The sequence below is a fragment of the Netta rufina genome, assembly GCF_964035555.1.
Source record: "Netta rufina genome assembly, chromosome: 21".
Taxonomy (NCBI): domain Eukaryota; kingdom Metazoa; phylum Chordata; class Aves; order Anseriformes; family Anatidae; genus Netta; species Netta rufina.
Window position 1 is genome coordinate 9,388,114 of NC_140145.1, and position 22,263 is coordinate 9,410,376.

The following is a 22,263-nucleotide window of genomic DNA, read 5'->3' on the forward strand; positions in this document are numbered from 1 at the left end:
TATGCACGGGTTACAGGAGTAATTTTCTGATTTCTAGGGATTTAGAGGTAATCCAAGCGTGAAGGAGGCTTGGAGAAGTTAGAGGAGACGATCCAGCAGCTTGCGTTCTGCCCTCCCTGTGATTGTTTTGATGCTGCTCTGAGTTCGGTGGGAGCTGATTCAGATCTCCAGAACAAAGGAAGGGGCTTTGTTTCCCCCACCCTCCCCTTCTCACCCTGCTTAGTTTTCTGCTGCCTTGTGCACTGAGTTGGCTCATCAGGAGGTTAGGCAAGTGTCAGAGAGAGCTCAAGAGAAGAGATTATGTTGTATACTTGTGAAAGGGAGCATGAGCATCCCTTTACTGCTAGAGCTCAGCCTCGGAGATGGAACATCGTTGTTGTGTTTTTTAATGTGCCTTTTTCAATGGTGGACTTTAATGTGAACATCTATAAAGATGCTCATTTGGAAGCTCTGATGTTTGTATGAAGCATGGTTTGTTATTGGGTTGTTACGGAAGTTGGGTAGGGGGTGTTCTCTAATTCACACATTTTGCATCATTGGCAAGAGTGCTTGTGGGCTTGAATGGTGAGCTCCAAACGCCCAGTGTTGCTGTTTGTTGAAAGCCTTTGTGATGTGCAGTCGTGTTCCTGCGGTAGGGAGTGCAAACACGCTCCTCTGAAGTGTGCAACCCCCCTTTATATAATATTTATCTCTCTAGAGCAGTGCCATAATAAACATCAAATAGCTTAGGCACAATAAGCATACAGGCTTGAAAGGCACCTTCTGGATTTTGGCAATTGTGCTGTCTTATCAAGGACATCTTATATTTATTTGTAAGTTGCATACAAAGGTATGTAGGGGTGTGTGTACATCTGTGTGCTATGTGTATGCCAATAGTTTGCTCTATATTTTAATTTGCATGGTGATAGAGAAAAGAGGGTCTTTTGAGCCATGCTATTATTTAAGATCAGGATGTGAATATCGTTCCTTGATGTGTTCCCTGAGAAAAAAAATGCACTTTCACAATATTTTGCCATCCACTTCTCAGACTACAGAGAACAGCCGTTAGCTGTTGGTGCATGGTGCTGCACGCAGGCGTTTTACACGTGGCCCCTCCACGAGTTCCCCGCAGCAGCCTCCGACCGCTGTTGTGGCCGTGCTGTAGTACTCAGGTGCTGTTGGTTCAGGAGAGGTTTCCCACCTTATTTTCATGAATTCTTTTCTGTGAAGAATGAACAAATATACTTTCTGTGCCTTACTGGGCTGGTATGGTGACTAGCAAGGGACTCGCAATTATTAAGAGCCCTGTGGCACTTGCTTTTTGCATAGAGCAGCTGTACCTTGTGGTAGCACCCCCACAGGGTATAAAGTAGAACCTATAGAGACACTCTGGCAGGTTATGGGGTATTACGTGTATAAAAGATTATATTCTGGACTGGTGGATGAGTGCTTTCCTTGTGAATTTCACACCCTGAGAGCAGTGCACTTTAATATTTGATTGCGCTGTTAGTTTAAATACCCGGAGCATGCAGCATCAGGAAAATAAACTAAAAATCTATTACTGCTTCTCACTTCTGAGCTCTGACTTGTCAAAGTGCTGCAAGCTGAGTTGTTGTATCTAGCTAACACATGCTCTAATTTCCGTTGTAATTAACACTTTCTGCTTCCACGTTTTTCCTACCAATTAAGTAGAAACTGCCTTGGAAAGGGGTTTTCACAGTCAGGCAGTGGCTGCGCTCAGTTCGTGAATGACCGAGTCCAAATACTAAATAGCAAGTACACTCAGCATCGTTTTTCCTTGGGAACTTGTGATGAAAGGAAGAGAAATCAGGTTGGAAAAAAATATTTAATACGGAACAATATACATAAACAATGTTATTTTTGAGAAGGTGCATCTTGCACAGGTTCCTTTGACATTAATGTTCAGTACCAGTGCAGCCTTGCCAAGTCATGGTCCCCTTTGCAGCTCTTAGAGGTTCACTGCCTGTTGAGGAAGAGGTGCAACTTTGTGTGAAAAAGGCTACGGATGACATAAAATAAATTTGTGAACCTATATTTAGGTAAGATACTCTCTATCAGCAATGTAACAGCATATACAAGAATTGGAATATGAAGTATATTGAAAGCGATACGTGGGCTGTTTTAACTGCAGAAAAGTTCTACTTCCTTGGGAAACGTGAAATCTTGTCTGAGGAAATCATGACAGTTGCCAGTTGGGAAAGAAAGTTTCTCTGTGATAAAATATGATTTGTGAGACGGTGTATTCCAAAGAGTATTCATTGCATTTTAATTTCACAGTCCATTAATGTGTTTTTAAATGTTGTCAAACATAATTTCCACAAAACATAAAACTTCTGTTTTATGGCTTATGAATGAGAGTCAGTTTCTGAGACTTACTCCTTATTGCCATTGGTGCAAAAAGTTTTCTCTCTGTATTTTCCCATTTGCTTCATTCTTTGCCTTGATCTGAGATCGTGGCCCTACTTCCAAAGAAGAGGTTTCAGATGTCTCCAAGAATCAATGATCCTGTTCCCTGTTAGGATTTGGCTTTACATAATTACCAATTACAAGCTGAGTGTCGTGCATACAGTACATGGTTGTTGCTGAGAAATTCTCTTGGTTCTTTTGCATGCACTGATTTGCTGTATAATGAGGGAAAAAATGACTAAGGGGAAAGTCAAGAGAATATTTATTAATATGATTTGGATTTGAATAGGATCATAAAAATTATTTAGTGACTACAGGTGTAAAATGCCTCTGTAAATTTAAAACTATTTTTTTTTCCTGTTCATGTCAGTAGCCTAAAAGCTAAAACCTGTTCCTCTCCCCCTGCTGGAGTCAGTTCCCTGTGACAGGCACCTGACTGCTTCGGGTTCCTGTAGGAGCATTTGCAGACGTGGCCAGCCTCTCGCCTAGGACTACGTGTCTCTTCGAACCAGTGGTCCCACGTGGCCCTGTGCTTCGCTGCTGATGTGCCACTAAGCCAGCCTTGTCTTTCCTTTCTCTTTGGTCTGGAAAAAAAGAGGTCAGAGATGACTGAGCTTGGTCTTTTACTGGAGAGGGAGAGGACAGCACTATAGGATGCTGAGCTCATTAATGAGCAGTTAATACATATATTCCATTCTTTATTCAGAACAAGGATATAAGCAATTCTTTATTTATAAATAGATTTTTTTGGAGAGCCTTTTTTGCATGAAAGATTGTTCTTTCACTGGAAAGCGTATTGATAGCCTAAGGTTAATGTACAAGTAGCTTTTGTAACACACAAAGTGTTGTCTTGGCTAACTTTAAAACAACAAAAAAACAAAAACAAACAAAAAAACCACTGTTTTGAATCAGGATTTAGAAACAGCTGTGACAGAGCTCAAAGCCTCCGACGGCTATCCAGGTTGTTTTGTAGTAAAACAAGTCGTGTGGTTTGTTTTCTTTTTTTTTTTTGTTTTTTGAAAAAGATTTAATATAAAAAAAGCTTCTTTAACTGTAGAAGCAACGTATTAACCGTGTTATTCTAGAGTCTTTGGTGTGCAAAACATTTCATTTTTCATTACTGTTGTCGCCGTTCACATATTCCATTATTTAGGGAGGTTATTGAAAAATTGATGGTATGTTGGTACCAGAGAGACATCCTGTAGGCTGCAGTGTTGATTTATGGCACACGGAACACAGTTCAGTGCTTTGGTTTCCTGCTGGGGAGCGGCACTTTGTCACCGTCCCTGAAGAAAAATCATACCAGTGAAATCCCCTGTGTTTCCCCCAAGTTGAGTGATGCATACTTTTCCTTCAAAAATGATTATGAATTATTCACCTTTTATTGTGCTGGAGTGTGCACATGGTGATCAGAATCTTGTTCATAATACAGAGTTTTTCACCATGTTCAGGGTTTAGCTTAATTATGTATCTGAGTTGCGCAGCAGCTTTTATCTGTTTCCCCCTGCGTCACGGTGTGCCTGCCAAGCTTGAGTGGGCTAGTGAAGATTTTACCCCACGTTTCCTGGCATATATAGATAGCTCAACACATGAGTCTTGGTCCTATCTTTTTTCCCTTTAATGTATTACAAGGAATATGTTATATTTTCCTTTAATAAATTATAATATATTATAATCCTATATAAGATTGTGCTTGAGGAAGTATGATACTTCTAAACTTAAAAAGATGCATTTTCCACACAAATTCTTGGAAATCAGAGGCACCTACAAGGTTTTATTTTCCAACCGGTTCTCTGTTGTGAAGATACGATATGAGATGCCTCAGTGAAAAATCTCTTAAAAGAGATGATGCGGTAGCGATACAGTTTTCCTATTGAGGACAACTTTCTCTCGGGAGGCGCATAGAGGAAAGACTCCGTAAAGACTCCAACTTGAGCGATTTTAATTTTGAAATCATGGCTGTCTGTGCAGGCTTGTATTCTTAAAATCACTTTCCTTCTAACTACTTTGGTTTAAATCGATGCACTTGATTTGCGTTTTGGTGTAACAGATGGAAAGGGTTAGCAGTCAAATACACATCAGAAAATCTTCCTCATCAGTTGAAAAGGAGAGGTTCTGAAAAAAGTTCCCCATTTTCCCCTGTAAGTGGTACTTAGACGCGTATGCATTCTGGTCTCATTCCTTTGCAGTGCTTACTTTTATTTCAGGACTTTCTAGGCTATTTCCACATTGAAACTCTTCTCTGTATTGCCTTATTTATATATATATATATATATATATATATATATATATATATGTATATTTGGTGAACAGATAAATTAGCATTTTGTATCAACTTAAATCATTCAAAAGAATTAATTTTAAATACCTCCTTGTATTGTGTTAGGTACCTCCCATAAACATGAAGAGGTTTCTGTGAATCAGTCTATTGCTTAACCTTTCATGAAAATCTAATTGAGTGCAAACAACTGCTTAAATAATTCAATGGGCTATGTTATTCTTGGCTGGCGTAGTCCCAGCCTGGTGCAATGCAAATGACTGGGTGTCATGCAAAGTTGATTTTTTTGTTGGTGATGAATGTGATTAGGATTAAAATCAGAGTTGAAAAAGCACACGAGGTGTTTAAGAAGAACAAAATGGAGAAGAGAGAAGATATGAATTAGCTCTGACAATTTTGTAAATCGCTTGTAACTAAAAGGTGCATGCTCTTAGAGTCCTTTTGAAAACATAATATTTTTGGTGGTGTTCATGAACATTATTGGGTTTGGTTGTGGTCTCTGAGACATTCTTATTAAAGGACATAATGCTTTTTATAGTACTCTTTTTTATTAGTTCAAGAATGCTATTTCTTGGTTTATTTGAAAGACTTGAATAATGGTCATCAGAATTTATCAGTTATGCGACCCAAGTATATTCCTTCCTGTTCCTTGAAGGAAAATCAGCTTTTTCCTTTTATCCAAATCCTTCCAGGCAATTATCTGGTAATTTGTCCCTTGTAATCTTCTATTCACATTTCATTCCTGTTTGCTTTCTTCCTTCTGCCGTTTCCTTTGTGTTCACTTTTAACCTCAAATTACTTTTTTTTTTTTTCTTTTAAATATAGAAATAGAGTTAAACTGCTGATCCCATGCCACCGCAATGACCTTGTCAACTGTTGCTTTCCCCAAATTGAAGGCTTCCTCCAGTGTTGGAGGTCAGCTGCGTGGAGGATTCCGGGACACTTAGTACGAGGCACGACAACCTTGTAGTTCAGAGAGCCTTTGAGTAAATTCTTCTAAATCTGTACTTTCCAGGACATCTCTAGTTCTTGAATTATTTTTGATAGGAGCCTGTAATACTACCATGGAAGTGATTAAAAAAAGTGGGCGCAGTCTGGCAAAATACGTTCTCCAGGGCTACTTTGAAATGACATGAATTTAAGGCCACTAGTGTTTAAGCAACATGCTAAATACATTTATTTAATGGCTGAATATATTTCGGGATTATCACTAATATAGAAGTGGCTTAATTCTTTCAAATAGAAGTAGAACATTCAAGCAGGTAATTACCCATCACGCGGAGCAGACTAGAGCTTTGCAACCAGGGGGAGAGTGGGTTGAAGAAAAAGTTGCAGCTGTAGGCAACCAGCTGAGTCAGCAAGCTGCTGCGTCCTGAAGGCTTATTAAAGGTAATGCAATACCTGCGGAATTAGATACATTATAAAAACATCTGTGCCTTGAGATCATCAGAGGATTACTTCTGTGGAAAATATGATGTTCTTTATCCTAATAGCTTAAATTCACAGAAGGATCTGTCAGTCTATAGATTTATTTATTTTTTTTAATATATATGTATGTATATGTATTCCTTCCCCCCACTGGAAGGAAGAGAGAAGGCAGCTGATGCAGATGCAGTGTGAATTGTCTGGTGATATATAAAGCAACCTGTACAGTTTACTTGCAGAAAGCCCAAATGGTGGGAAACGTAGTAAAACAAGAAAGCTGTGTTTCTTTTTGACATCCTTTCTGAATGTAAGTTTTCCATATGTGTAGGGTAAACAAGACCTTTTATTTATTTGGTTTTGACACCTGTTATTTTTCTGTCAAGGCACAAGTGCTTTATTGAAGGAAAAGTATTTCATATGCACTCAGTGTATAAATTTGGTGTCTACACTGCCTCCTCCGCTCCACTGCCTCCTCCTGTTGCTTAGATAAATTAAAAAGCACTGAAGGACTGAGCTATTCAATGTCTTGAAGCAGAACAAAGATTGAGATAAGTAGAAGATGGTGAGAGGAAAAGATACAGAACTTACTGTCTTCTGTTACCAAGGAGCTATAAATTACATCTGGCATAGTACTTATTTAAAAGGTTTGTCATACTGCTGGTGAGGTCTGCCGAAATAGTATGTTTTTAAAAACACTTTAATAATATTAAGAAGTTTTAGTGTTAGATTTTTGGAGTACTGTATCTGCTGTTCAGCTTGTTTTGGTTCATGAATGAAATGACAATATTCATCAGTTGCAGATATGCATCTCCTATGGTCTATTTAGTGATGTATTTTTTCTTTTATAACGTGTTACTGAAATTGAAATGCTGGTAAGACATTGTGTTATACAGTAAGGAAATGTATAAGAACTTACTAATGTATGCTTAAATATAAAATATAAAGGGATACCTGTTTCATTTTCATTAGTTTATTGGATTATTACTCAGATGAAAGTGGAAGAAACATTAATTTTAAAGTTAGAACAACATCCATGGGAAAAAGTTGTATTGTTTTATTTAAATGAATAGGTTTTAGTTTAGTTGCCTTTGGATAAAATTTCCTTATTCTGACTTTTATGGTTGATTTTGTGTACATGTGGATTTTATGGTGTTTTTCACGGTGTAAGACTGGCAAGTCTGGAAGAGCACAGTTCAGTTGGACGGGTTCTCTTGTCTCTCTGAATCTAACTATCGTTGCCAAATTGTGCATCCTGTATGCATGGAGCGGTGCAGCTGGGTATGGGTCCATACATCTGCAGTTTCTTAAAATGTTTTTGGTACTGTAAATTTAAAAGTGAATAAATCTCTGAGACTTTCTAGAAAAAGAAACCATTTGGTGGTCCTGAGAAAAATTGTAATTTCCATAGTCTGTGTAGTAGGTAAGTAACATGATGTATTTCAGTTTTCCTAGATGTGAAACTATGTTCCTCTCCGTCTGCCAGGGCTTGGGGGAATCCCTTTATTCTGGGTTTGAAATCCCTAATCTTCCTGACTGCAGTGTACTGGCTTAGCGGAGGTATCTTTTGGAAGCACCTTCTCGTAGTCGGTTGTAGGTGTTCAACAGGGAATGGCCCAGGTCAGTCTTTTCTATTCGTAGTTTCTCCAGAAACGTCAGGTGTTACAAAATGTAGCTGGAAATGGTCTTAAGATGTGTATGTCTATATTTTATTAAAACAAATATAATATATTTTTGAAATGAAAGGGAAAATGTTTGTAGTGTGAGATTTTAGGTGCTTCTAAAACTGCCACCTTTTCCTCACACCGTTTCAGGTAAATGTAGAATTTTGGCGGCTGTGTATAGAATGTGCCTTAACGGACTGAGACTGAAAAGACGATGCAAGAGGACGTCATTATAGCAGCGGTGCACCTCTGTGTGTCACTTACACATGTTGGTGGATTGAAGGCTAACCCTGCTTTCTGCAAGGGACTGCCCTGTTAGTCCCAAGCGTATCAAAGCCCCTTCGGTTCTAGCAAAGCGGAGCTTAGTGCACTAAGTCCTGTTGCTCAGCCTCAGGGTTGGACAGGGATGTCTGCTTTCTGCTTCTGAAGTTTTCTGCTGACTGTGTGTGGAACTTCTGTTTGACCCTTCAGACACATTTCCAGTCCACTGGAGACACACTTTGATTTGAAGCAGTGCTTATTCAAAAAGAAAATTCTAGTAGCAAACACACGAAGAGTTCTGCATGGGAAAAGGCTTTTAGATCAATGTTAGTCCCTCGAGAATCTCTGACTTTTTGCACTAACAGTGGTGCCAATACTGTGATTTTATTAAGAAAAAACTAACGGCTGTTTCATTGCTCTCCTCAGCTACCCTTTATATCCAAGTAATGATGAAAACGTTAAGTATCCTTAACAGTTGAAAAGTGAATTTCTTATCATTAAAAAGTAGTACATACAAACAAGATCAAAAAACTCTGAAGTTTAGAGAAGGTTTTGTTGTTTGTTTGTTTGTTTTTTTTGGTGTGTAATGGCAGGCTTCTAAGAGGGTTACGAGAAATTTGTGTAACTTTTGTGCACCTTGAAATACCTTTTGTTCAGTTGTCATTATACAAACCTATGGGCAACAAGATAGCACGCACTTTTAAAGATGCGTGAGAATATGTAATGCAATTGTAACTGATGGTTATTATTAAAGAGTTAATAGTTGTTAAACTAGCTAATAAAGCCAGAGTTATTTTATTCTCTCAGGGGCTACTTGGGTCACAAGTGGCTTCATTATCCTTTTATTCCCCCTGTACTGTTCTTGAACATCTTATCATATTTCGAACTGTTCCATAGCTTCCACAGGCACTTCTTGATGGAGGGATTATTCCCGTAATCCCTTTCTCCTCTACTAGCAAGGAGCAATCCATTCATTATGTCAACCAACGCTAAAATATTTAAGGAATAATTTATGTAAAGAAAGTTTAATAACAAGTGCTCGTAGCAGGACAAGAGCTAGGGAACTGTAAATCAAAATAAGTAGCTCATCGTGTCGTTGTGTTTTCCATGAGACCCTCCCTCATCGCAGGTATTTGCTGCTTCAAAAATCCCTGTCAGTGGTAAGGAATGCTGCAGAAAAAGTGTATTCCCAGATTATGCTGCAGCAGTGTGATGGCTGCAAGTTAACTTCTCAACTTCTTTAAGATGCTGGAAATTACAATGAACTTGCCTTAGGGTAAAATACATTAAACAAATCTTCAGTCTTGCTCCGTGACATGGGAAACCTCTAATGCAGGTTTTGGCACTGTATAAAACAAAGCAGCAAATGAAAAGGAGCAAAGCTTTTCCTTCATGGACACAGGATGAGAGGATTTAGTTTAGGAGTACAACGTAATGGCAAGAGATGTTAAAACTTTTCCTCTGTTCCCAAACTCCAAGAGTGCTTCAAAAGATGCCTAAAAAAAGGAGGGGGATGCTGACAAAGATGAACAGTAAATCTAAATACTGAGCTCGTAGGTTCTGTGGATCATAGCTTACAGGTGTCCTTAAGTAGAAGAAAGGAAAAAATGGCAAAAAGCTATTGAAGTAAACATCCTTCAGTGCATGGGAAGATGACAGATTCTACCTAACAAGATTTTCTGCTTTCTTGGAGGAAGACCATTTGTTAATAAACCATTTGAGCATCCATTTTTAGGGGATTTAATAAAATATACGCAGACTGCCTTCCACTGCAGAAGCTATTATTCCCTTGGGTAGAAGAAGTGACTGACTGTGGGCATTAATGGTTGCTTCTTGTGATTCCTGGCATTATATCTTGCTCCCATTTGCACTTTTCCAACCTGAAGCGAAATAATTTTTTATGAGAATCTTGCATTTGATTCATAGTTCCTATGAGGCATGCATGTGTTTTATATTTTATTTATTTGTATTCGGTCATGTCCATAATTCTGGTGGGTTTTGTGTCTGTTGCATGCGTATTGTGTGTGTTTGCACATATTTTTCTGTATACAAGGAAGTTTCCATCTCCAGGAAGCTCCATTAAGTAGGAGAAGTAGTAGCTTGCATATGAATTAGATGAATTGTTCCATTCTTGCCAAGAGTTTTCATGAATAATTTGCACGTTTTCATCCAAAAAAAGTAGATTTTTTTTATTGTGGTGGTTGCCCTCAATTAAATGAGAAACCTGAACCTCTTCTGGTTTGATAGATACTTGCCTGGAGGGGTTGGGCAGCCCACACAAGAGAAAAGGATGTTTTTTTAACAATCTGGAGGAAGATTTCTTAGTACCATCTTTCCAGAGATGAATGGAAGTTATCCTGCTTTAAACTGTGAGAGAAATACAGTGGAGTTGGGGATTAAGTAACTTTGTAAGCAATCTTGCCCTTTCTGAGATGATCCAACAGGCTTTGGTTCGCTTCATTACGAAACCATTTTTCTGATAAGAATGCTTCATGAGGTGTGCTTGTAAAATTTCAATTCATTTATACCCAAACGTGTCCTGTCTCTCCCATCTCAGCAGCCTCCTTTTTGCCATGCGTGGTAAACAGAAGCAGAAGTGAATCTAGCACAGCTTGTCAGGTGGATGCCCGGACGAGCATTAGGTTCATAGAAGGAAGAATGAAGTCTGAAAAGTTGACGATATTACAGTCAGGGGCAGCTCTAACAAGTCTTAAATGGAGGTACTTAGAGGAATAATTTGATTCTCTTCTTTACCAGAATTATCTCCATATCATGGCCAAGAACGGAAATCTCAGTGGCAGGCTGTGGATGGCCAGATGCACAGTAATTGCTTGGCCATAATATTATGGCCCTTTATATAAAAAGAGATTACGGACAGGATTCTGCCAGGAAATGACAGAGCTGGTAGAGAAGGGGACAAACACTAGGACAGATACTTTTGGAAGAAATGATCTCTTCCCCTGTAACACGTGTGTGTGTAGGAGGCTGTTCCTGCTGGTCACCGTTTGATCTTTCCTCAGTTGCTGGAGAGCAGTACCTTGCCAGCAGTAAGCAATCATAATTGTCCGGGTAAAAATGTGAACACAGCTAGTCAAAGTTCAAAAAGCAGCATGGTATTTGACCCTTCTGACTTGCATGTTCTTCAAGAGGGACCAATCCAAATACTTAAAGTCAGAGAATAAATTCAGATCTTTGGTGTTAAGAATATGAAATATACAACTGTCTTCTTATTAACAGAGTAATTTTGCAACAGCCTAACTGTACAAGATCCTTGGATTTTGGCTGGAGTGCATCAAAAAGGCAAGTGGGCTAGGAGCTGAGGGATACTGCCGCTCCTTAAGCACTGCGATGGGACTAGTGGAGGTTCCAGCTGGAGCAGTTTGTGTAGCCTGAAGCAAAATAGTGAGAAAGTCTTCAATGAGCGGAGTTGAGGGAAGTACAGGGAAATTAAGAGCATAGCCCATGTTACAGAAACTGAGAATTTAAAATCTTCTGTACATATGGATCTTGGTAACTGCACTGCACAGTATTAGTGACACGCTAATGATCACTGAACAGTAAAATGAGTGTAATAAAGTATTTACCTTCTGTCCACTGAACCAGATCACCTCAGTTCATTCTAAAATGTGTTGGTTGCCTTTCATTGGTCTTGAGGGCATTGCTGTGCACCATTGAGCAAATACGTTAGGTAAAGGAATGACTTCTGCTCCCTATCTTGATAAAATTCAGTCTAAAAACTGATGAGAAAAGGGCACGTGGTGACAGCTAACTGCAAATGACCCCCACCCATCTCACTTCTGCTTTCATGGTAATTTTACACTTCGATCATTTAGGTTTTTATAATGCAATACGTATTTTTCATTATATTCATACTGAATGTGGAACAAATTTATTTGCTTGCAGGGTTGGAACATGTACTCATCTGGAGTAAAATATGTGTAATTCAAAATCTGGCAGATACAGCAAAGCTGACAAAAGCCCTTCAAGAAGCAGAGGAGGCTGTTGACAAATGCTACATCAGTACCTCCTCCCCTAACTTATCTATGCAAGTGTTAAAGTATTGAAATATTGTGCAAATTTAAGATGCAAGTGTTTGTTTCAAATGAATTCAGAATTCAGTATGTAGTGAAACTTGTATTCATATATACAAAAACAAAATAACCGTCCGAAAGTGTTTTTTAAAATAAGCGGATTTTTCTCTTTTCAGCTTCTGGACAAATTAAAAGATCGCTGGATGCACACTGGCTTATGGAGAAACCTGGAGCTGGTTAAGACGGTCATTGCAGAGCCTCAAGGAGGAGCAAAGAGTGACTTTGACGAACTGCTGAAAATATACTATGATGCAATCAAATGTAAAGGAGAAAAAGGTACTTTCTTCTCACGTGTAATTGTTGATGCTGACTCATTAGGTTAAAAACAAAAAGTGGGTGATAATTAATATGCTTAATAGATAGAATAAGGTATGGATAAACAAAATGAATTTCACCTTAATAAGTTATTGTGATAAATGAGGAAGGTTAAGTGCTATTTGCATTGTTGCATGAACATAAAGGGCATACAGAACGATGCATAACCCTGATAGTGGTTTTCAAAAGGCAGTGAGCTGTGTAAGGACATGTATTTACGTGTCCAGCAGGGTGCAGACTGGTTTCTGAAAGAATCAGCTTCACCATACATTCCATAGCTTTGATTTACATTACAGCTACTGTAAGATTTCTTCTCAAAATACTGAAGTATGGAGAATAAAGAATGATACTATGTCAAAAATGTATGGGTTTTGGAATGCACAATTGAAGGTTTAATATTTAAAACTTTGTAGTAGATTCATATGGTTCATGCATAATTAAGTACCACTGTATCATATGATGCAAAATTATTTTGTTACTCGTATTCATAATGACAATTTTATCAATCAAAATGAGTTAATCTAATTCTTTTAACAAAATCTCCCCAATTTTAAATTTCCCTACCTTTTCCAGACAGGTACAGTGTATTATGCTGTATTATGTTTTGTTTTTTAAAAACTGTTGCTGAAACTTTCTTCTAATATTCAGTTTATCAATGGGAATGATGTCTATCCCTCTTTGGCTTGTTCAAGATGGAGCACTCCTTATAGCTGTATGCAGAGGAAAAGTTAGTGAAGGCTTGGATTTCTGTGATGAGAATGCCCGAGCAGTTGTAACCATAGGTATTCCGTTTCCAAATGTGAAAGACCTTCAGGTAGGATATCAATACCTAATTGAAAGAGTTGTACATTATTTTTATGTCATGTTTAAAATACCAAACGTGCACAAAATATTTATTTGAAGTGTTTACCCTTATGTAATCTTACTCCTGTCAGTCTCATTTGAATTCTTTAAGTTACCTTTTACACAGAAAAAGGAGGAACAGCACAGCATATCTTGTGGACCTAAGTAAATAAATATATAATGTGCTAGGTAAAAGTATTGTAAGTTTTTTTGACATAGTGAAGGCTATTGCATTGTTAGAGTGCTTATTAGCTTCATCTCCTGCCAAGCACATTACTTGTTTCCATCTTTACTTGTCTGTTTTTATATGCAAAATCTTATACCATTCATATAGAAATAAAGTTACTTTCTGTCTTTACTTTATGGGGCATTTGGTTGTGAAAATATAGGATAAGCACTGTGGGAAAATACTATTTTAAGTAAGGCATTCAGATTGATTAGAAGACTTTCAGAAAATACACGGAAAAATAAAGATAATTACTTCACACTCTTTGTTTTCACTTTCACACACTCCGTTATTGATTGCAGTATGTCACCTTTCTCATTCCTATTACCTTCTTCAGTGTAACTGTGTGACACTTCCCATTTAAACTGAGAGTGGAAGTGTAAACTTTTTCAAAGCTAACGCTGCTTATCAGCTTGAGATTTTGAGTCATGAAATTATGACATAATGTTACCTCCTCCTGGAAACTGAGGGTATTACTTTTTTGATAATTCAAGTGTCTTCTAACTTTAATGGAAAAGTATTTTTCTAGATTTGCTTTCTACTTACTGAAAAAAACACAACACACATATATAATTAACTGGTATTTAAGATCACTGAAAATAAGCTTAGTGCATGCCACTTAGTTGCTCTCAATTGTCAGTGATAACAGCCACCATCACTGCTTTATCTTATTGTGTACCTTTTAGGGCTTTTTGAGGCTACTTCATGAAGCTAAGAACCAAATATCACAGAATAAAAATCAGAAACAGACGGATTCTGGTTATTAATAATGCCAAATCAAACAGGAAAATAATAGGTTTGCACTTCAAAGCCCAAACTGCCTCAGCTTTGGTTTTAGAGTTGTGTTCCGGGCTTAAGTGGACAACCAAAGACTTCTTTGTTGTCTGTGGCATGTGCGTAGTTAAAGCCTTGGTAGAAAAACCCCACATCCTATGAGGACAAGTAAGGTTATGTTAGTGGTGGCCGCCCAGTGCAACGTTCTTCTACTGTTGGTGTAACTTTCCTGAGGCACTTACTCAGCCATAACATTTTTGTCCCCTTAAAACATAACACGCTGTGCTTTAGTATAAAAACATTTATGTTCAAAGAATATTTAGCACAGTTTCTAGAGTCAGAAATGCTTTGTTTTTGAAGTGAACACTGAAATGGTATTTTGGAAATACTTGGCCTGTAGTAGGGCTGGAACTCTTAAAATTGACTCTAAATGGCTTCCAGAAAGTCAATATTCTTGTATTCTAAATAATACAAAATAAAATTGAAAAGAATGTGTCAAGGGTGAATTGTGTTTGTAGAGGATTATGTTCCTTAAGGTTAAAATAATTGCATTCTATTTCCCTTTAGGTACAACCAAATATGTAATATAATAGGGATTTGGGCAATACGTTCCATTACTGATAACAATTCCAAATATTAATGTTAGGTTCAACTATTATTTTTTTTAAATTACACTGAAGAAAATCTCTAAATTTTTAAGTAAGGATAGCAACAGTAGCTGCCAAATTGCATGCAGCTAAAGGTTGGTGTGTGTATATTTAGATATGATAATGCACAAAGCACTGCACTGATCAATTCTAGATGAGAGAAGGGCATGCACTGGTCTCTCAGCGTCGGATTTGAGGAGCTGGCTGATTGTGTGGTAGTGCTCCTAGAATACTGCTAGGGGAAATTGTTCTTAATATAAACACATCTTTTGCTCAACAGCTTGGATTCAAAGTGATAGCCAGCTAGCAGCTTCCCCGTAAATTGACTAATGCCCTGTTTTGTCCAAAGCTTTAAGTTTAGAAGATACCTTAAAAAAAAAAAAAAAAAAAAAAGTAGCTTTACTACATAAGCTCACATTGTCAGTTGGGTAAAGAAGGGCAGACAAGGAAATCACTCAGTGGAAATAATTTTATAAGGCTATAAGGAAGATAATTGCAGTATTTTATGAAATATATATTTTTCTTTTCACTATTGTTTTCAAGACATATTAATAGTGCTCATCATACTAGGAATACATAGATTCTCTCTTCCAAGTACAACCAACTGATTTTTTTTTTTTTTTTAGGATGACTGATTTTAATTTAAATGTTTCTACTTGTTAACAAGTTTTCTATTTTTTTTTTATTCTTTTTCTTTCCTGGGGTTAAAAGAATCAGATTCTTAAATATTAGAAAATATGTTTCTGTTCTGTTTTATCCCTTTTTTTGGTGGGATTTTAGGATATGTTGAGTTCCAAAATGAAATGGTTAAAGTTTGTAGGCTAGTTAAGACATTTGCTTTGATGAAATAGTTGGTTAGCTAAATAAGAACATAGCTTAAATACTAAGAATTTTGAAACTTCCAGATTTGAAAATTTGAGCACAGCTTGGGTTTTGAGTAGACAGAAGGAAATTCAAAATATAGCAACGCAAGTCAAATTAGACCTTTTTAGATATCCAACTGTAAACAGTTACATTTATTGTTTTACATAGCAATAGATGCTCAGTAGCTGTACTGAAGAAACTGATAAGATTATTAATAACGACATCCTTTATAAATAGAAAATGCAAGAGGTTAGCAATTCCCTTGAAAATCCATGAATGATGCTTCTGGGGTAGGTTTAAATAACTAAAAAGTGCTCTGTTTTTACATGAAAATACACTTGCATGTCTGCTTTTTGGGTTAATAAAAGTTCTCTTAAGGCTCAATGCTATAACCCCTTACTCCTGCACATAGCTTTTACTTGTGTGAGTAATCCCTTTAATACTACTAGAACTGTGCACAATCATAAGGGTTTATTGAATTGTACCTTAGGAGAGCAATATTTTATGTTGGCAGCTTGATGTTGGCTCATCTCCACTAATATTACTCATCTGTGATCAACCTGCTTTCTAAATATATTTTATGATTTGTAACTTGATGCTAATACCAGTGAACTGTAATATTAGAGAACATAAATAATGCGACAGAAAAAGATGTGTAATCCCATATACATGTTATCTGATGCTAACATACTATTTATTAACTTGTTATATATTTTGAATTGTAGCATTTTGGATCTGGACATCAGTCTTCACTTGGTCAAGAAACTCACTGTCAAATATGATGTATAATATATGCACATGCTTGTTCTAAATATATGCCACAACTTCTGGTAGAAATGGCAAGCATCTGGTCTTTTCCAGTTGCTCACTTAAGAATTTCAGGCACAAAGAATCTTAAGCTAACTTAGTTTCACGAAGAGAAGAGTCTAAAATACTTTGTCAGCATTAGGAAGAAGGAAATGATTAGGGTTCGTAAGTGTCCTTGATAATAACAATACTGTTTTAAGGAACAGAGGCCAAACCCTTAATTCTATATTATTGAAAATGGTTTCATATTGCTGGAGAATCAAATTGCTAAAGCAAAATATATGAAAGAAACGTTAAAGTATTGCTTAAAGCTATGGTACTCTCAATGGTAGGGTTTGGCTCTAGTGAAGCAGGAAAATTTATTTCGGAGCCAAAAATGACTTCTTTGGCTGTGACCAGGATTTCCTCTGCCCACCTCTGGGACCTGAAACCAGAGGTAGGAAAATCTGATTTTGGAGCCAAGTGTGACTTGCTTAGTTTGAGTCATAATTTACTGTTCTTACCTTGGGGATGTGAAAATAAAGGAACTTGCTGTGAAATGTTGATAATGGGCGACTCTGAAGTGCAAGCATTAAGCTAACTTTCCCAGAGAGCATTTCTTTGCTTCCACCTTTCCAGATGCTTTTGATCGTAGTACAGCAGAGTGTACTTAATCATATAACAGCTAAGAGAACTTACCAAAATATAGAGGAAAAGGCAGTCGAATACTTCTACATTAATAGATATGCAAGGAAAATAAACTTGATAAGGCTAGACTTTCTGTGCAGAGATGTTACTCAAGAACAGTAACCGAGTTTGCCATTAATGAGAAGTATTTCCCATAGCTGCTACAGTGTGAATATGAACTAAGACGGCAAATACTTTCTTTATTGTTCCCAGCAACTTAATTTGTGAAACGTGGTGGAACACATTATTTCAATTACAATTTTCTTGGTTATATGCAGCTTAATGGTACCAAAAGTTTGCAGCTGTAAGGCTGAAGTTCCTTTCTCATTTCTTGAGGAATCAAAAAATTTGAGATATTTGTACCATTTCAGAATAATGAAATTTTTCATTATATTTAAGCTAGTTTCTAGTCCTTGTGGCTATTTTTAAGCCTACATATATTTTCTTCATTTAATGGAGGAAGTGTGCTAGAGAAATGGTTAACAAAATAATTTTCTTGCATACTATTGTGTAGGAAAATAAAATCTTATATGAAAATGATTATTTTGTGTACCTATGAGTCGAGAAACATAATGTGCACTCTATGAATTCCATCATGGCTTTGAATCGCTTCAAAAATACTTCTGCTTCATATCCAAAATTCAAAGTGAGGTGAGGTTCTGGTTTGCCTTGCTCTAAGGCTTCACAAGCAATGCAGTAAATGTGGTGGTGTGGCAATTTCTTGTGTCAGTGTGAAGCAGTAAGATATCTCAAAAGCCTTTCACTTCCCAGTTTTCCTTTAAATGAGAATGGCTGTAAAAAGTCAAAGCCATCTGCACTCTTCTTAAGCACAGGCTTAACTCATGTGAGTAGCTGCAAAATCCTGTTGAATACAGCATTCCTCTAGCTAGGAAAAGTAACATTTAAGTTCAGTTTAACGTGCAAGATGAGCAGTTGGCATTTCTCTTCTGCCGGTGCAAGGCTGATGTCAATATGTTGGCACAGATCACAGAAATCATCTCTGAATATATCCGGAAGATAAGCCTTTGGATAAATAATACAGCAAATCAGAACTTTTCCTTTACCTTTAATAGTTTACTTTTATGATCCATAAAAAATTCCAAAGTGATTTTCTTGTGTTTATCTTATCCTTAGCAAGTAGGGTTGACCTTTAAGTTTTTACTTTACTGTCAAAGTATGTTGAAAGCTCTAAAAGTGAAGCTATCACCTTGGGGATTTGTAAGGATGACTGACACTTACCACTTCACCTTAGACGCAGTGCCACTGAGCGTGTGCAGCAGCGTTGTACCTCTAGGGAGCCTGTTTGATTTTTTTCACTTCTGCTTCACTGGAAATGGATTGAATTTTCTCTTCAGAGGAGAGTTTTGGTTGCATTAGATTTTAATCAAGTCACTTGTTCGCAGTCCCTCAAAGCCTACAAGCCTGAGATGAGTAGATAGGCCTGGGGTGAATGTGCTACAAGATTTGTCAAACCGTGAAACTTCAGGATCGCTGAGATGCCACATGGTGTAGTTGACAATACTAAAAGTGTTCAGCGGTTACAACATTACATAAGCTCCCCATCTCTTTAACACTGGGATTAAGAGTGAGAATACTTGGGAAGCGTTTAGTCATAAAATACCTTGTGAATTCAAAATAAGGGAAATATGGCTTTGCGTGAAGTGGTACTGCTGTTTTTCTGTCACTGAAGGTAGTGTTCGGCAGTCAGAGACTGTGCTATGCTGTCATTTGCTGATGGGCTGTTTGGCTTCATTTTATAAGTGATACCTCGTTATTAACTGTTGGAGGATTATGGGGAAACAGGCGGTGTTTTTCCAGTATTTGTATGTGAAAGCATAGTGTGTTGTTTATGCCTGATGACCATATTTAGAGGTACGAGATGGTTGGAATGACCTTAATAAATTATTGTCATATCCACAATCTAGTTTGGTAAATTATGGATGATGAGCATTTGCTTATTTCATGCTGTTTTGTGTTAACACCGTTTGCACTTGGAATGCCTGGAACATTTGAAGATGACGTCCTACCCTATCTTCCTCGTGTGGCCTAAAAAATGGAGCTGCTGTGTTTAGATTTATCTATCAGCAAGTCTGCCGGGGAGTGTGGATGTTTGAAGCATGCCCTGTGACTCAGCCAGGTCCATATATGTGCGTTATTTAGGCTTAAATGTCCCAGATGTTGTTGCTACTTTGGAAGGAAGGGGAAAAAGGTCAAATGCTTCACTATTTAATGCTTCTTCCGTTTAAGAGTTTTCAGATAGAGAATAAATGGGTTTTCATGTCTTTTACTTTCCTGCACTTGCGAACTTTTATGATTACTTGGTATTTGTCAGGAGGAAAGTAGATGGCAAGCATGTTCCTGGAGAATTCCAATTATTGCTATTTCAGGTGGAGGAGAGACTCTAACTGGACACAGGAGATTCTGAAGAAAGTAGATTTGTTTAAAAAACGTTTTTATGTCTTTTTAGGGGGTGGGGGATGAATGCAGAAAATGAGGTAACCACATGGGTTTTTGTTTGTTTGATGTTGGGAAGTAGGGAATTAGATATTTACAAAAAAAAAAAAAAAAGCAAATGGGTTTTGAAGTTTGCTGGATGACAGAAATAATATTTTTTTATTCTTAATTATCACGACAATTTGTCCTCTCCTAAAACCAGAGAAACAAGTCAGTGTAATGCAAGAAAACCTCTGTATCCCTTTTCTCTTTTTAATTTCTTGGAAGATAAATGGAGGAGAGTGCTGAGGAGTGGAGGCCATGAGCTTCGACATGTGTCTACATGTGCTGCCCTTGCGTCTGTGTGTATTGATCCAGTTCCAAGCTTATTTGCCCTTTTTCTTTCAGCAGTTCCCTTACTTTAACATGGCACAATGCTGCTAGATACTGATCTAAAGACAGATGCAGGTTTAATGAGTGCTTTGTTTTACTGTTCAGTGTTGCTGTTGTGTTCATGAACTTGTCTTGCCTTTAGACTTCTGAGTAATCTGGTTTGTAATCCTATAGGTTACAACCTGGAGGTCAATTTTAATCTACCAGAGAAAATGGGAGACAATTGAACGTGTTAGTGAAGTGATACCTTGTTAAAGAACAAGCCTGGCTTTTTAACTACTAGCAATAGCTTAGATTTTTTTGTTTGTTTCTTTCTTTCTTTCTTATTGCAGCAAAGTATAGCACTGTAATTGGTTAAATGAAGTTTAAATTGGTTATTGCATCTAAAATTTCTGAAACTTTCCCAGATGAAGTAAAACCAACCACAGCTTATAGATTTAAATTGAACAAAATACTAAATGTTGTGCTGTGGTTTAGCCCATTTAACCTTCAGGTTGTGATAATTGCATTGATAAACGGGTTTACAGTAATCTGGTTATGAATGGTAATGTCCCAGACACATTCTCTAGTCCTTGGCTGTTCTGGTAGCTCTTAGCTCTGAAGTTCTGTTCTTTAGCTGAGATAAAATGATTTTAAAATGTTTTCCTTCTTAAAAATGTAATTTATAGTCTAGTACAATAGTTCTTACTCTTTGTAGGTTAAATGTTTTCTCCTTAAAACTGCTTCAGTAGTAAATTAGCATGATGATGTGCATGTAGATGAAGATATCTAAAATACACTGGCATTTTGTTTCAAATTTTCCTTATCTCAAGTTGCAATTATTACTGCAAAATAAGGAGAGGTCTTGTATTTACAGAACCGAAAGAACTCAATTCTCAGGGAACAAAAGCAGTGCTTTCATTTTATTGTCCAACGATTGATTTTTCTGCATAAACAGTTAGCTTATAATAGATTGCTATTTTTATACCTTGCTGTTAGTTAATTTTGAATAGGTCTGCTTCAGCCTGTCGTATTGCTCAAAATCCATGCTGCAGCCTTCTCTATGTAAACCTGCATGTTAGTCTGAGGTTCAAAAACCATCTCTGCTAGTCTTCTGAGTTTCACGTCATAAGCTGACTAATATAGTAAGCACAGTATAAATCCACTTCGCTTACTTGTTTATGTGTTACCTGAATCCTGAATAAGTCAGGGTTTCTTCAGGTGAAGCACAGTTTGCCACAGTTTTTTTGTGAGTTGTCAATGCTTAGAATCTAATAGAAAGAATGTTGTTGAATGTTTAACGCATTTGTTACTCTTGAATAAAAACTTATTTTTCGATCGTAATTAGCAAAACACATATTAAATTCTTTGAAATTGTCGTAGAAATTACCTCAAAAGATTTTTCCAAGTCATAAAAGACAAAGTTTGTTCATGACATTTAATTTTTGTTGCTGTTTCTCAGTTAATATTCCATAGTGAAAGATGTCGAATTAATTAAGCATTAAAAGAACGAGCAGTTAGCAGGTATAATGCTGTTAGACTTCAGTAAATGTGAATGTGACCATGACCTCCCAGATAGATCAAAGCCTAATCTGTCTGACAGCTACAAGATGGCAGAGCTTGCCACGGGCCTTCTGCTGCTGCTTGCTGAAGCTATTTGTCTGTAAAGCATGCCTGATAGCTAAGAGTATATTTTTAAGGATGAACAGGTAAAAGTAAAAGGCTGTCTTCTGACATTTTAACTAATCCCTTCTAGCCTGTGGTTTACTGCACATTTAGGATATTTGCTAGCAGGAGAGACTGGCTTTTTCACATATGCAGCATGTCATTTTGAATTGGGCGTTGATTTGATGTTTGATAATGTAAGAGTTATACAATGAAATAGATTCTGATTGCATTAAAATGACATGGCCTGGCCTTTTACCTTTCCTAGACTTCTGATGAAAACTGAACTCTTAGCAATGTAAGTTGTCGTCTCGTGCTGAGATGTGATTGTCGAAGTGAGAAAACCAAATGTTTATTTTCTGCTAGCCCTTTCTTAATTAAGGTAGAAAAAATAGGCTTTAAAGACCCATTGCAAATTTAGACCGAGTGAATACTGATTTTTATATAATTTGAAAAATTAAATGTCATCATTGATATGCTTAGAAGTTGTATACATTTGCATAATGCTAATATGTATTGGAATGTAACT

The 22,263-nt window shown here is 37.1% G+C and overlaps 1 protein-coding gene across 1 annotated transcript in view; it reads left to right on the plus strand.

Annotated features, from left to right (window-relative positions):
* Positions 1-22,263, plus strand: part of BRIP1 (BRCA1 interacting DNA helicase 1) — a gene marked incomplete at its 3' end in the record, with an annotated part of 109,082 nt that overhangs the window by 27,218 nt on the left and 59,601 nt on the right. The window contains exons 15-16 of the mRNA XM_084299376.1: positions 12,239-12,398; positions 13,130-13,251. Coding sequence (XP_084155502.1) covers positions 12,239-12,398; positions 13,130-13,251 — 282 coding nt within the window. The remainder of the gene's footprint in view (positions 1-12,238; positions 12,399-13,129; positions 13,252-22,263) is intronic.